The sequence below is a fragment of the Triticum urartu genome, chromosome 6A (assembly GCF_056163025.1).
Source record: "Triticum urartu cultivar PI428250 chromosome 6A, HENAU_Tu73, whole genome shotgun sequence".
NCBI classification, from domain to species: Eukaryota; Viridiplantae; Streptophyta; class Magnoliopsida; order Poales; family Poaceae; genus Triticum; species Triticum urartu.
In genome coordinates, this window is record NC_141878.1 from 44897397 (window position 1) to 44911266 (window position 13870).

General features: G+C 47.5%; 1 protein-coding gene across 2 annotated transcripts; it reads right to left on the minus strand.

The window, feature by feature from the left end:
- Positions 1-3858: 3858 nt before the first annotated feature.
- LOC125531918 (uncharacterized) lies at positions 3859-7807 on the minus strand. 2 transcript variants are annotated; one of them, XM_048696136.2, is made up of 3 exons: positions 6530-7806; positions 5725-5843; positions 3859-4161 (listed from the first exon to the last, which is right to left on the minus strand). In XM_048696136.2, exons 1-2 carry the CDS (start codon positions 7695-7697, stop codon positions 5755-5757), a joined length of 1257 nt encoding a protein of 418 aa, XP_048552093.2. In that variant the 5' UTR covers positions 7698-7806; the 3' UTR covers positions 3859-4161; positions 5725-5754. The 2 variants fall into 2 exon arrangements, with proteins under 2 accessions (XP_048552093.2, XP_087387308.1); XM_087531182.1 differs by lacking the exon at positions 3859-4161 and adding an exon at positions 4168-4795 and having other exon boundaries at positions 6530-7807.
- Positions 7808-13870: the final 6063 nt, after the last annotated feature.

Genomic DNA, 13870 nt, shown 5'->3' on the forward strand with positions numbered 1-13870 from the left:
GAGGCGAGGAAGACGAAACGATGATCCCGCCGCAGTCCTCGCCATCTCGCGCGACTCGCCGTGCCCCGTCGCTCGCCCGCCTTGATGAGCACCGGCAGCAGCAGAGCAGCGCGCGCGGCAGCACCAACTCGCGCCAGCAGCTTGCGCTTGGGGATGGACTTGCACGCGAACTCGCCGCCGTCCTCCTTGGCCACGCACAGGCAAGCGCGAGAGCGCGCGCACCATGGTCCTGCAGGAGGCGGGCATGGCGCTGTCCGGCCGGACGAGCTCGACCGTGCGGCCCGAGCGGAGCAGGGCGGCCACCCAGACGAGATGGCCAGCCACAGATCGACGCACTCCTGGTGGAAGGCGCGGTTGCAGCTGGGGAGGACGCGCACGGCGCGGCCCAGCTCCATGGCGTCGAGGCAGATGGGGCAGAGCGCCTCCTCCTCCTCGTCGACTGCGGCCTCTGCCAGCCCGTTATTGTCGTCGCCGTCGCCGCTGATCTGGCCGCAGCACCGACCAACCGGGAGGGCGAAGGGGAGGAGAAGTGGGCCTTGAAGGGCGTCGGGAATGGGGCTGGAGCGGCTTCGCGAGCTCTCCGTTTGGCGGGGCGGCACGGTGACGGCACTGAGCCCGCGCCGTTGAGCAGCAGCGCCCCCGGCAGAGACATGTCGTCGTCGAGGCACACGGCGAAAGGGGCCGCGTCGACGGCCGCCTTGGCCGGCTGGAGCGGGGGCGCTGAGGCGAGCCGGCCCGAGGCCGGCGTGCGGAGGCGGGATGGCCGGCCGGCCACCCGGAGCAGGCGCGGGAGAGCTCGGCGAGGAGAAATGAGGAGAAGGTAGGGCGCTGCGAGGATCGAGAGGGGAGCAGGGAGGCGTGGGGTAGGTGGAAAGAGAGGAGAGAGAGGGAGACAGTGGCTGACTGCGGGCCAGTGCATGCCAAAAAGTAGTGCCGGCGCCCCAGCTCGCCCCCTGCGCGTTGGGTTTCTCATGCCAGCGCCGGCCGTAACTTTCCTCAAATCCGGCGAAAAATGTGGTCTTGGGTGCATGGCTGGGGCGATTTTTTACCACCGGTACAAAAAAAGTGGTCCTGGGAGGGCTGTTGGGGAGCCTAGTGAAGATGCCCTTAGAGGGATGACCACGGCGGTGGGCGGCGATGAGGGGAAGGCGGGACTAAACAATGAACATGGGAGGCATCTAGGCATTGGTTTTACAATCCTACGGCCGAAAACAAATTGATTGACCGTCTGACCCCAAAATAGTTTTCAGTGGATTGACCTCTGGCCTATCCCAAGCGGATTAGGTTTTTTTAGATGAAACACTGAGATTTCCATAGATCAAACGGGCTGAGTAGAAACGCTGGTATCCTGCCAGTACAGGTTTTTGGTAACAAACTGAAAAAGACGTAATCGCGCTAGGGTTGAGTTGTCCATGGAGCCCCTCTGATCTGATCTCTTCTTGATTACGCATCTTGATCCCCTCTGATCCGATCCCATGGAAACCCCCGTCACCGCTGTGCAGGCGCCGCAGCCCGGCGGCATGTCCGCCCTGAGGAAATCCCGGCAGTGGTCCGATCTCTCGCCGGACATGCTCCTCGCCGTCTCCGCCCGTCTGCACGACCCCGCCGACTTCGTCCGCTTCCACGCCGTCTGCACGTCCTGGCGGGAACGACTGCACTCCGCAGCCACGCGCCCCAAGTTCGCGCCATGGCTCCTCTGGCCAAGCAACGACGGCCAGATCATGCACTCCCCCGTGGTCTACTCCGGACACGTCGAGGTCGAAGTCTCTTCCGAGAGCCACCCCTCCGATTACAACGACGACATCGTCTTGGCTGCCGCGGCTCCATCCGCGGGAGGCGGCGGCAGGAACTGGGTGGCCAGCGCAGATGGCACGGCCATCTGGCTCTTCGCCGGCGGTCCTGAGCCAAAACTAATCAACCTGGTCACCGGCATCGCCACGCCCCTGCCTCCCTTCCCCGATGATATTGACAGCTATGTGATCAAGCGGATGAGGAATCCCCACGGCGTCGTCTATGGCGATGGCACCGTGTTTCTATACAGCTGTGAGAAGGGTTACGGGGCGATCTTCACGGCGGCCGTCCTACGTCCCGGCGAGGCGGCGTGGGCAGTCATGAAAAAGAGACTGAATAGGTTGGCAACCTTTTGGTGTGCTGCATATCACGACGACAAGGTCCTGGTGTGGCAGAACTTGTTCTGGTGTTGCATCCTGGACTTCCAAGACAACACCGACCATTACACATCCGTCGGCGAGCTCAAGACACCATGTCGTGAAGCCGAGGACAGACGATACAGCGCCTTTTGCAGCTACGCCCTCGAGTCCCGCGGCGAGCTGTTGCAAGCATCCATCCTCATCGAGCGTGAATGGCGTCGTCATCACTACTTGGATGGCCCATCGCCGCCATTATCAGTGACGGTGCACGCGCTGGAAGAAGGAGCGGGCGGCGAGATGCGATGGGCGATGAGGGACGCCTATAGCTTGGGCGACCGCATCTTGTTCCTCGGTTCCAGGGCCAGCTTCGGCGTCGACGCTGCGCAGCTGGGCATCGAGGGCGGGTGCGCCTACTTCGTCTTTATGAGCCGTTTGTATAGGTGTAGCCTCGTCAATGGCGAGGCCAAGTTAGTGAAGCCGCTGCGCCATGGATGCTGCATGTGGCTCCAGCCCCAACCTGCTATTGCTCCGGTCCAGAAAATTCGAGAAAAGCTCAAGGCTCTGTCCGAACAAGAGGATGACAAAAGTTAATTCAGTGAATGGTCGCATGTATTGATGAATTTCAGTGCCATTTGTCTAGTTCATTTTGAGGACGAGTGTCTAAAAAGCAGTAGTATGGATCTATTGTTCACTTTCAAGTACTCCCTTCATTTTTTTTGGTCCGCATATAAAATTTGTCTCAAGTCAAACATAGTAAAGTTTGACTGAGATTATAGGAAAAATATCAACATTCATCACAATATAAAATCGATATCATTAGATGCCCCCGCAAAAAAAAAGGTACTCCCTCTGTTCACTTTTATAAGACCTTGAAGACATTTCAGACAATGTATAAAACAACTTATTTTGAGTTGTCTGAAATGATTTACAAAAGTGAACGGAGGGAGTATAATTAGATGCATCACTTGAATTAACTTTCATATTGTATATCTCTAGTATTGTAGATGGTAATTTTGTATATAATTATGATTAAACTTTATGAAGTTTGACTTAAGACAAATCTTATATGCAAGTACAATAAAAAAGAAACGGAGAGAGTACTTAGTAGTCATTTCAGTTTCTTTACAGGTTAATGCCTCAATGGCCTTATTTAGTATGGCAATGGGCCTCCTATCTGCCCAGCTACGATCAGTTTCTTTACAGGATAGAGTTCTTGGTGACTGAAAAACTACAGACTGCATGTATGTACATGTTCGACAGATCTCAATAGTTGGTTTTTATAGGTTTAAACAGATTGGACACACACAAATATACACAATTTGGATGCTAAGACGGTCAACTTTCGATCTTCACTAGCTTCTCTCAAGGCTTCATTTATCCGTATGTGCAGCTTATTAGTGCTTGTATGTCAAAATATTTGAATCAAGAGAGGGAAGTGATTTCGTACCGCACAATTAGTTGCCGTATAAAGTTTTAAATTAGTTAAGTCTGATATTTTCCTAAACCTCAGTCGCCCCAGATTGCATTACTATCCTGAAATTGTGCAATATATTTAGTGCTATGATAGTGTATTATTGTTTCCCTCGGGTCTTCTATTAAGTTTGCATATTCTTTTCCAGCGGCCGATCTTCCCATTCAGACAATCTTTCTGCTTCCATCTTTGACAACAGGTAAATCAATTTGTTCTTTGCTTATAGTACTAAAGTACTACCTACTAATCACCATATATATTCCCAGTACGGTCTATAGATGTATGCATACACATTTGCTGTTCAACCAAGTCGTAGCTACATATGGAAAATATGAAGAACACTGCCATAAGCACACATATGTTCGTGCAATATATCTAGTACTCTCATGGGTACACTGATATGTCTGACGGCCATATCATATATAGTAACACAACCAAGATGCATGGTGAGAACACCTACAAATGAGTCTTCACAAGTCCTGTACAAAGTCTCTCCAGTCCAACTCTCTAGAAGCACACTCCAAGCCTCATGCCGCTGACCTGAAAAGGAGGAGGCGATAAAATTTTGAATTTTTGCTGCTACAAAATTATTTCCACTCATAGCAACCATACACAGATTGAAAAAAGATTAGAACCATATAACCGAGAGACAGTTACATATGTGAAAATCATCCACCCAACTTTGGAGTGAGGTGGGGATTCTCTCTGAATAAATACTTGCTTCTGAGAGACATCTACATAAGCTTTCATATTACTGAACATAAAACTAAGGTTTTCACTCGAACTCCAACGGACTGACAGCAAGCAATTCAAAGAACAAGGAGGTATACAATACAAGAACAGAGAACAGGGGGAATCGAAAGAACAAGGAGGTATACAAGAACAGAGAACAGGGGGAATCGAAAATCTTGTATACCTCAAATGACTTGGGTGCATATATATATGACTAGAAGGAATGTGTGCTGAAAATAGTACAGCTTGAATCAGCTAATTAACATGCTGATCGAACTATGGCAAACAATAAAAGGAGAGAGAAAACACACTCACCAATTATAATACTATAACATAATCAACACAAACGCTGGCCACTAATGGGGGATATGGCATCCGATGTTGCAGTTGTAAAATTTGATTCTCCGCCGAAGACTAGGCACTGTCCGTCCACAGATGTTTACTGATAATGCCAAGGGGCAAATCAGCTGTTTGAGTTTCAGTGTATTCAAAGGCATGTTGCTGATATAGCTTATTAGGCATTTCATTACTCAATATTTGTTTAGCTAGGTGCAGTTATAGTAAATTTACCATCACCAGATCAACTTTGGGGAAAATAGCACAATACTGCTAGTAGGCGGTAGACTGTAGTACATGAATTAGCATAAGTGTAGAATTGCCTTTGTTGTACTTCAAACAGTAACAGTCAGTTTGCAAGCAGACATGACAGATGACCTTTTTAAGATCTTCAGTCAAGCTGCATATATGGCCCATTAGGCATTTATGTCATGAGGATTTGTTAAGCCAGATGTATTTATACTATAATATAAAAACTAAAGAACTATGAATCTATGAGAAGATGTTAAGAAATGCAGTATGATTCCTTTTGGTCCATAGAAGTTCCAATGGGAAAAGAAATTTCAGTACAAAGGATATTATTTGGTCATTCAGAAATCTGTACCAAGGGAACATGAAGGTACTCATTATACGAGGAGATTTCACTCTGGTAAGGCGGTAACCAGATCACACTCACTCAGATCCTAATTTTCAGTCAAACCGATCACAACCTTACCATCTACCAGCACCCAATTACAAGAACCACCAATGAAGAAAAGATTATTCAAGTTTTTCACAAAGCACCAAAAGAGCAAGTATGTCATTCTGCTACCACTTAACATGACAGCATTCTCATCCTTGAAAAGGCACAGGCATATGCAAGAAAAGGGGAATAAACTGGCTGCAAGGTAGTTGAATCTGAATGACAAGGACAAAAAGCAAAAGAGATCATCCAGCCCAAGGAAGGAGGAGGGATTAGTCATGTTAATAATGAAGGAGACACATTTTCGTAAAACAGTTCAGATACCTCAACTTGCATGCAGAAGATAAGCTTACCTGCTCAACCAATACATCACAATAGCATATCTAACTGAACAATTGCTTTGTGTATCGTGCCCATCGTGTCATCCACCAATGACTCACAACTTTAGCTCCATCGTGTCCACCACCAATGCCTGTTTTACAAACATAAGAATTCAAACAACCAATGACTTTCCAAAGAAAAAACCAAATAGATACAAGGAGGCATCAACTACATATTAACATAAACTCGTAGCTGTAATATGAAACGATGAAATGAACCCCATTTATTGGGAAAAAAATAACGGTATAAATGAGCTTTTCACTTGCAGCAGGACTCTACTGCAAGTGATAATGGACAATTATTTGTAAATTGCATACCAAGTCCCAGTTATGGATTTCAGATTATTAGCAAGATCAGCAGAGATAACAATATTGAAATACAGTACAGAAATTTAACTAGTTGTTAAGCTTCCAAATGTGCCAATTGAGCTACTATTTGACATTGCAGTTGGTTCAAGCTAACTTTAAATTTTTAATATAGTTGTCTTCAACTTCAAAATGCTATGTATCCCATCTTGAAACAAAAACTGCACTGCAGCTATGTGCTAACACTACCATGATACAGCTCTTGCATATTTCAGTAGGCAAGCAAGAGTGAAACTTTGTTCAGTTATATTATAGAAAGAATAAGCCAATCTCGGTGTCCATTGAAACGAAAACATGATACGAGTATGACAACTACTTAAAATCGTTAATTTCACACGGAAGAATGTGAACAACATGTAATCAAAAATAAACTCTGTTTTGCCATATCCAGAGTGCAAATGAATGCTAGTACCTGGAGGATAGGCAATTTCAAATGGATGGTACCAAGAATCGAGACTAGTCTTAGAGAGCTTCTTGAACCGCCATGACTCAAGATGGACCATGAAGACACCAACAACTGTCCAGAAGAACACCACATTGTTTTCCTCGGCATACCCTATCACCTGTGGGGGATCTTTCTTTGGATTTAGTCGAAGTAACTTGTCCAGCTCAATACTTCTCCCTGGCTCCCATATCATAACACCGTCGCGATTGGGCTTCAGACTCCATAATTCGGCGGTAAAGCCGAATAAGAAGAGGAAACCCATCCCACCACCCTCTGCTCGCATAACCGCGAATTTGACAGGACTGAGCGGGGTGTAATAATCCCCTGGCAGCAGCCTCAGATCTAGGCTCTTCCTGTTCAAATCAAACTTGAGGATACTTCTCGAACCCGCCATGGTAAGCGACCAGTGAAGGCAATCCCCTGCCAGCACAGCGGGCTGGGACCTGAAAATGAACAAACCCTCGGATGGAAGCGGCGCCGAGATGAAATCGCCCCATGCGCCGGTCTCCGACGAGTAAACGCAGGCGAGCACTGTTCTAGGCTGCTTCCCGTTGCTGCCTACCATGACCACCCGGAAGTGGTCGACGTCTCCGGCGGCGCGAAGCACCGCGCCGCTGATATCACCCTTGCCCCCCTGGAACTCGAAATCCGGGGGAACGGCCAGGAGGCGCTGGTGGCCGGCGACGGGATCCCACACCAGGACCTCGAACCGGATCTTGTGGAAGAAGAGCCCGAGGCCGTGGCGCCATCCTAGGGCCATGTAGCAGCCGTCGAGCTCCAAGGAGAAGAGTCCGCGGGGGAGGCGGTAGGGGGCGCCCGGAGCTGGCTCGAAGGTGATGCTGTAGCCATCGTCGCCGTCGTCGTCGTCGCCGCCGCTGTCGCCGTCGTCGTCGTCGCCGCTGTCGCCGCCGTGGTCGATGAAGAAACCGAGGAAGGGAGGGCCGCGGCGGTGGCGGATGCGGGAGCAGCGTCGGAATTGGGGGTCGGAGAGGAAGAGGAGGCGGCGCAAGCAACTGCATGCCACGGAGTCGCGCGGGAGGACGGGGGGGCTGCATACGAGGGGATCTTTGCCTTTCTGCTCTGGCGCCGGCGGCGATCTGGGGAGGAGGCGGCGGAGGAGGCTGGCCGCCGTCATCTCGCCCTCCGGCCGGCTGTGCTCAGTTGGTGCGGGCTGTGAGTGTGACCGAAGCGCGTGTGGTCCGACGATAGCCGTGTGAATGGGGATTTAGCCAAGTGATTCTTGACAAGTCGGGCGCAAGTGCATAGGCTAATAAGTAGACAATTGTTGCATGATCAGATAATTACATGGTGTGTAGATCCATGGGAGAAATTTTGGAGGTCCAACTAAAATTACCAACTGTGTTTAGAAATTCTCGAGGTCCAAATCAAATTCTTGCGAGCTAAAATGAATGTTAACGAGAAGATTATAAGGTTTGTACCCATTACAAAAGGGGAAGAGAAGGAGTGGTACCAAGTGAAATATGAAAAACTTCCTATCTTTGGTGGCAACTGCGGTCTGCTTTGTTGTTTCCATCAAGAATGTGGCGACGGTGAACATGACAAGACCTGTCTTGAGTGGGGTAATTTTATCCTAGCAGATGTGGGTAGATGCAGAAGTCGAGGAAGTGGTGGTCATGGTCCTGAAGGTGTACAAGATTATAAGGTTTGTACCCATTACAAAAGGGGAAGAGAAGGAGTGGTACCAATTGAAGTATGAAAAACTTCCTATCTTTGGTGGCAACTGCGGTCTGCTTTGTTGTTTCCATCAAGAATGTGGCGACGGTGAACATGACAAGACCTGTCTTGAGTGGGGTAATTTTATCCTAGCAGATGTGGGTAGATGCAGAAGTCGAGGAAGTGGTGGTCATGGTCCTGAAGGTGTACAAGATTCTGATGGAAACTTAGGTGGATTCACCGAAAGAGGTAGAGGGGCGGGAATTGAAGATACAGGCCACGGGCAAGGGCTTATGGGTGTTGACGTAATTCCTACTAGTAGCTGGCGGTTTAATGGGCTGTTGCGGAATAATAATTATGATGCTTTGAAATGCACGTAATCTGAATGCTAGAAATGATGGTAATGGGAGACAAGATGTTGGAATGCACGATGAAATATTTTGGGAAAGAGAGCTGCTGAGAATTCTAATTCAAACGAAGGCACCACTGTTCATGTTGGAATGCACGATGAAATATTTTGGTAACCCGGCAATACAAGTCCCCCTTCCGACTACTGAAGGCACCACTGTTCATGTTGCTAAAAACACTATTGTGGCAATTATGGTGGATCAGTTTGAGGAGAGATAGAAGAATGACATACATCAGGGGAACCCCTCTAGAAAAGCGCAAACAAAAATAAATTTAAGGGAACTGTTGGAGTGGTAGTAGATAGTACCAGTGCAAGTTCAATCCATGAATCGAAAGGCTCCCTGAAGGGGTACCGCCGAGAGCAATGAAAAACATGAGATGGAATTGTCATGGTACTCCACCATGGCAATTTGAGAGCTCCTAGACCTCAAGGGGCGAGTGAGTGCGGATGTGACTTTCCTCTCGATATCTCGCTTGAATAAGGATAAATCTAATTTCTTAGGAAAAAAGTTAGGTTTTGATGATTTGTACATCCAAGAAAGTGACGGTAGGGCGGGGTGCTTGTTTTGTTTTTCAACCATATTAATAAAGTGGAGTTAAACTATCTGTCATCCAATTTCATTGATGCTGTTTTTATGATTGGTGTTGAGGTTGATTGGAGGTTGTAGGGTTCTATGGGTACTCTTCTTGGGATCAACGACATTTGTCTTGGAATTGTTTGCATGACCTTCATAATAAAGCATCATATCCATGGGCTGGCTGTCATCTCATCTCGCCCTCCCCACTGCTGACTGTTGTGCAGATGGGGACGTGAAGTCGAGTGCGCCCGTCACTCGACTAATAAAACAAGCTGGCTAAACCAGCCGGTTTTCTTCTTCAAGGCAAAGCCCACCGTATTCTTCTTTTCTTTCTTCTCACAATGCCATTTTTTCTTCATATTGCGAGTCCCATTCAAGGCGATAATAAGATCGAACGGAAAAAAGTATTCAATCAAGTGTATTGCCGGCAATGAAATGTTCCATGACATAGGAATTTTGAAGTATCTTGTTGGCCTCCACTTCCAAGAAATTATCTGTATCTTTGACGAATAATACCTCATCTCATTCTCCAGCGTGTGGGTCAAAGAGCTCCTGCACAATAGTTTTAAAACAATTGTTCCCCTTCTTGTGATCACCTTTCTAGATGTGTTTACTAAATCGATAGTAGTTTTATAACATATTAATTTTCTCACCATTTTCAACTCTTTAGATACAGTTGTGCCTGATGGCGAATGCCACCTCCTTGGTGGCGTCGTCATGCTACTAAAGATGCTCAGCTCCTTGTCCCTCAAGGTGTCCCTCTTCCTCTCATAAGTAGGAATATGATAAGAGGCTTGTCAGGGTTATCAAAGGATGATGATCTCCAACTCCTGTGTGTTTGGATACTCTACGATGGGTGTATTGAGAGGATCGCTGGATCCCATCGCATGCTTGCCTGTAGTCAGACCCCAGGAGAAGATGGCTGCACCAAGAGTATTTCTGGATGGGCTTGTTGAGGTACTCAACGTCCTTGGGGTGATCCTAAGAATGAAATGCAATGTTGTTTTTTTGTGATTGGCATGTTGGATCAAGTGAAACAAGTTACAGGTTAGCTAACCGTGATGTGGCCTTCGTAGTGCTCGACCTCCAATAGAATGGTGAAGGTGTTTTGGTCACATTGTGCACCGCCAAGCTCTCTACGCTTTGGCACCTAGGCCCATCTTGCTCTCCACTTCCAAAAGATGGTTGTACACCTATGTTGAGGTAACTTTGTGTCACATAACTCGAAGACCATCTTGGCAACAATGTTCAGATGCACCTCCTTAAAGCCCTTATCAGTCCTCACTTCTCCCACGATGATATTAAACATCTTGTACATGATAAAGATGGACATGAAAGGATCTCATTTCATCGCATTCCCTTTCATTGACCCCCTCAACGATGCCTTGGCAGCCTTAATTTCCACCTTAGTATCAGCCACAAGCATCGCCAGCACTAAAGAACACAAGTGAGGCCTCTAAAACACCTTTGCATCCTGAGTCAACGACGGCTGTGAAGGAAATATGCTGAAGGAAATATGCCCTAGAGGCAATAATAAAGTTATTATTTATTTCCTTGTATCATGATAAATGTTTATTATTCATGCTAGAATTGTATTAACCGGAAACATAATACATGTGTGAATACATAGACAAACAGAGTGTCACTAGTATGCCTCTACTTGACTAGCTCGTTAATCAAAGATGGTTATGTTTCCTAACCATGGACAAAGAGTTGTTATTTGATTAATGGGATCACATCATTAGTTGAATGATCTGATTGACATGACCCATTCCATTAGCTTAGCACCCGATCGTTTAGTATGTTGCTATTGCTTTCTTCATGACTTATACATGTTCCTGTGACTATGAGATTATGCAACTCCCGTTTGTCGGAGGAACACTTTGTGTGCTACCAAACGTCACAACGTAACTGGGTGATTATAAAGGAGCTCTACAGGTGTCTCCAAAGGTACATGTTGGGTTGGCGTATTTCGAGATTAGGATTTGTCACTCCGAATGTCGGAGAGGTATCTCTGGGCCCTCTCGGTAATGCACATCACTTAAGCCTTGCAAGCATTGCAACTAATGAGTTAGTTGCGGGATGATGTATTACGGAACGAGTAAAGAGACTTGCCGGTAACAAGATTGAACTAGGTATTGGATACCGACGATCGAATCTCAGGCAAGTAACATGCCGATGACAAAGGGAACAACGTATGTTGTTATGCGGTCTGACCGATAAAGATCTTCGTAGAATATGTAGGAGCCAATATGGGCATCCAGGTCCCGCTATTGGTTATTGACCAGAGACGTGTCTCGGTCATGTCTACATTGTTCTCGAACCGTAGGGTCCGCACGCTTAAGGTTTCGATAACAGTTATATTATGAGTTTATGAGTTTTGATGTACCGAAGGAGTTCGGAGTCCCGGATGAGATCGGGGACATGACGAGGAGTCTCGAAATGGTCGAGACGTAAAGATCGATATATTGGACGACTATATTCGGACTTCGGAAAGGTTCCGAGTGATTCGGGTATTTTTCGGAGTACCGGAGAGTTACGGGAATTCGCCGGGAGAAGTATTGGGCCTTATTGGGCCATACGAGAAAGAGAGAGGGGCTGCCTAGGGCAGGCCGCGCGCCCCCCAAGGCCTAGTCCGAATTGGACTAGGGGGAGGGGCTGCGCCCCTTCCTTGTTTCCTACTCCTACTACATGGAAGGACTCCTAGTTGGACTAGGAAAGGGGGAATCCTACTCCCGGTGGGAGTAGGACTCCCCTAGGGCGCGCCATAGAGAGGGCCGGCCCTCCCCTCCTCCACTCCTTTATATACGGGGGCAGGGGGCACCCCATAGACACACAAGTTGATCTTCGTGATCGTTCCTTAGCCGTGTGCGGTGCCCCCCTCCACCATATTCCACCTCGGTCATATTGTAGCAGTGCTTAGGCGAAGCCCTGCGACGGTAGAACATCAAGATCGTCACCACGCCATCGTGCTGACGGAACTCCTCCCCGATGCTTTGCTGGATCGGAGCCCAGGGATCGTTATCGAGCTGAACGTGTGCCAAGAACTTGGAGGTGCCGGAGTAACGGTGCTTGGATCGGGAAGACGTACGACTACTTCCTCTACGTTGCGTCAACGCTTCCGCTTCGGTCTACGAGGGTACGTAGACAACACTCTCCCCTCTCGTTGCTATGCATCACCATGATCTTGCGTGTGCGTAGGAAAATTTTGAAATTACTACGTTCCCCAACAGGCTGTTCTCAACATAGGAGGCAAAGGTTTGTTTGATGTCCGATAAAGTAAGGGCTTGAATATACTCTTCCTTGGTCATTGCCTACAATGGTTAGTACCAGAACTAACCGAACAAGAATAATGCATCTACCATGCTAGCATGGATTGGTCATTAAGATGAACACACTACTAAATCTACCATACTAACATGAACTGATCATGAAGCTCAACACACTACCAAATCTGCCACACTAGCATGGATTGATCATGAAACTCAACACACTGCCAAATCTACCATACTAGCATGAAAACCGATATGAAAAGCATGTAATACTAGCACATAAACATCAATCCAACACAACACCATGAAATCATCACTGCCGACAAGCAAAACCTATCATAAACCAAAACAACACCGCTGCCAACTGATCTACCACATCCTCACACAACATTCATGAAGAAATCCTTGCATAACCTACCCTACTACTTGTAGATCTACTCTACTTTAGCACATACTCATAGATCTAGGCTACAACAAGTAGGGTCTGATGTTACTTACCGCCATCGGAGGAGCAGGGAGGAGGCATACTCCCACCAATTTCTCGGGGACGCGCACGATTCCGCGCTCTCCCCGATCGCACGAGCTTGATGCCGTGTTCCCCTCCATGTACACGGAGGGCTTGGCTCCTTGGAAACTGCCGATTCAGGGGTTTTCCCACGGCTGGCTGAGCGGTGCTTTGAGGTTCATGCAGGGCCAAGATTTCAATGCAACCCAGCTAACCAAACGGGCGAATTTGATCTCCCGGAGCATGCATGGTGGGATGCAAGCAACCAACCACGTCCTTGATGTAACTTTTGATTGTATCAGAGATCTTTCTTGTCCGTGTGTGGTTCAGTCTCTCCGATATGATGGAATTTATCTAATTAGTGAATAGGTCGTATGGTGTAGAAAAAGTTGCTCTATCCTAGTAGTTTCTTCCAACGGGGATCAGAACTAGAAAGATGAGCAATGATATATTGGAACGTATACTCTTCAGGAAGCTGTCCCGCTCTGTAATTGACATCTGGAATCCTTTCACTTTGATCCAATCCAACCTGAAGATGAATTTATCTCAGGACTGCAGCAAGTCTGAAGCCTCCAGATGTTGATGTCTGGTACCAATACAGTTGTTCCATTTTCCTTCTCCTTCGTCGTCGACCGAGAGCTGGATCAGTCCGTGGATGACACTGCTAAAGATTGCGGTTTCCACAACTTGGGACGATGCAAGCGAAAGAGTATAAATGTTCATCTTCTTCAGATGACTTGGAACAGTTCAAAGATGCCCAGCATGTACAATTCTACATTCTACTATTGGAATATATTGGATTATCATACAGGTTCAGACACAAGCAGGGTAACCAGCAGAGACATAAAGAATCACAAATAAACCAATCACG

What these genes read in the sequence shown, in the direction of transcription:
- LOC125531918 (XM_048696136.2), bottom strand. Translation starts at nt 7,697, where the DNA reads ATGACGGCGGCCAGCCTCCTCCGCCGCCTCCTCCCCAGATCGCCGCCG. An exon ending in TGAAATTGCCTATCCTCCAG is followed by an intron (nt 5,844 to 6,529) that starts GTACTAGCATTC and finishes TTTGTAAAACAG; the next exon opens with GCATTGGTGGTGGACACGAT.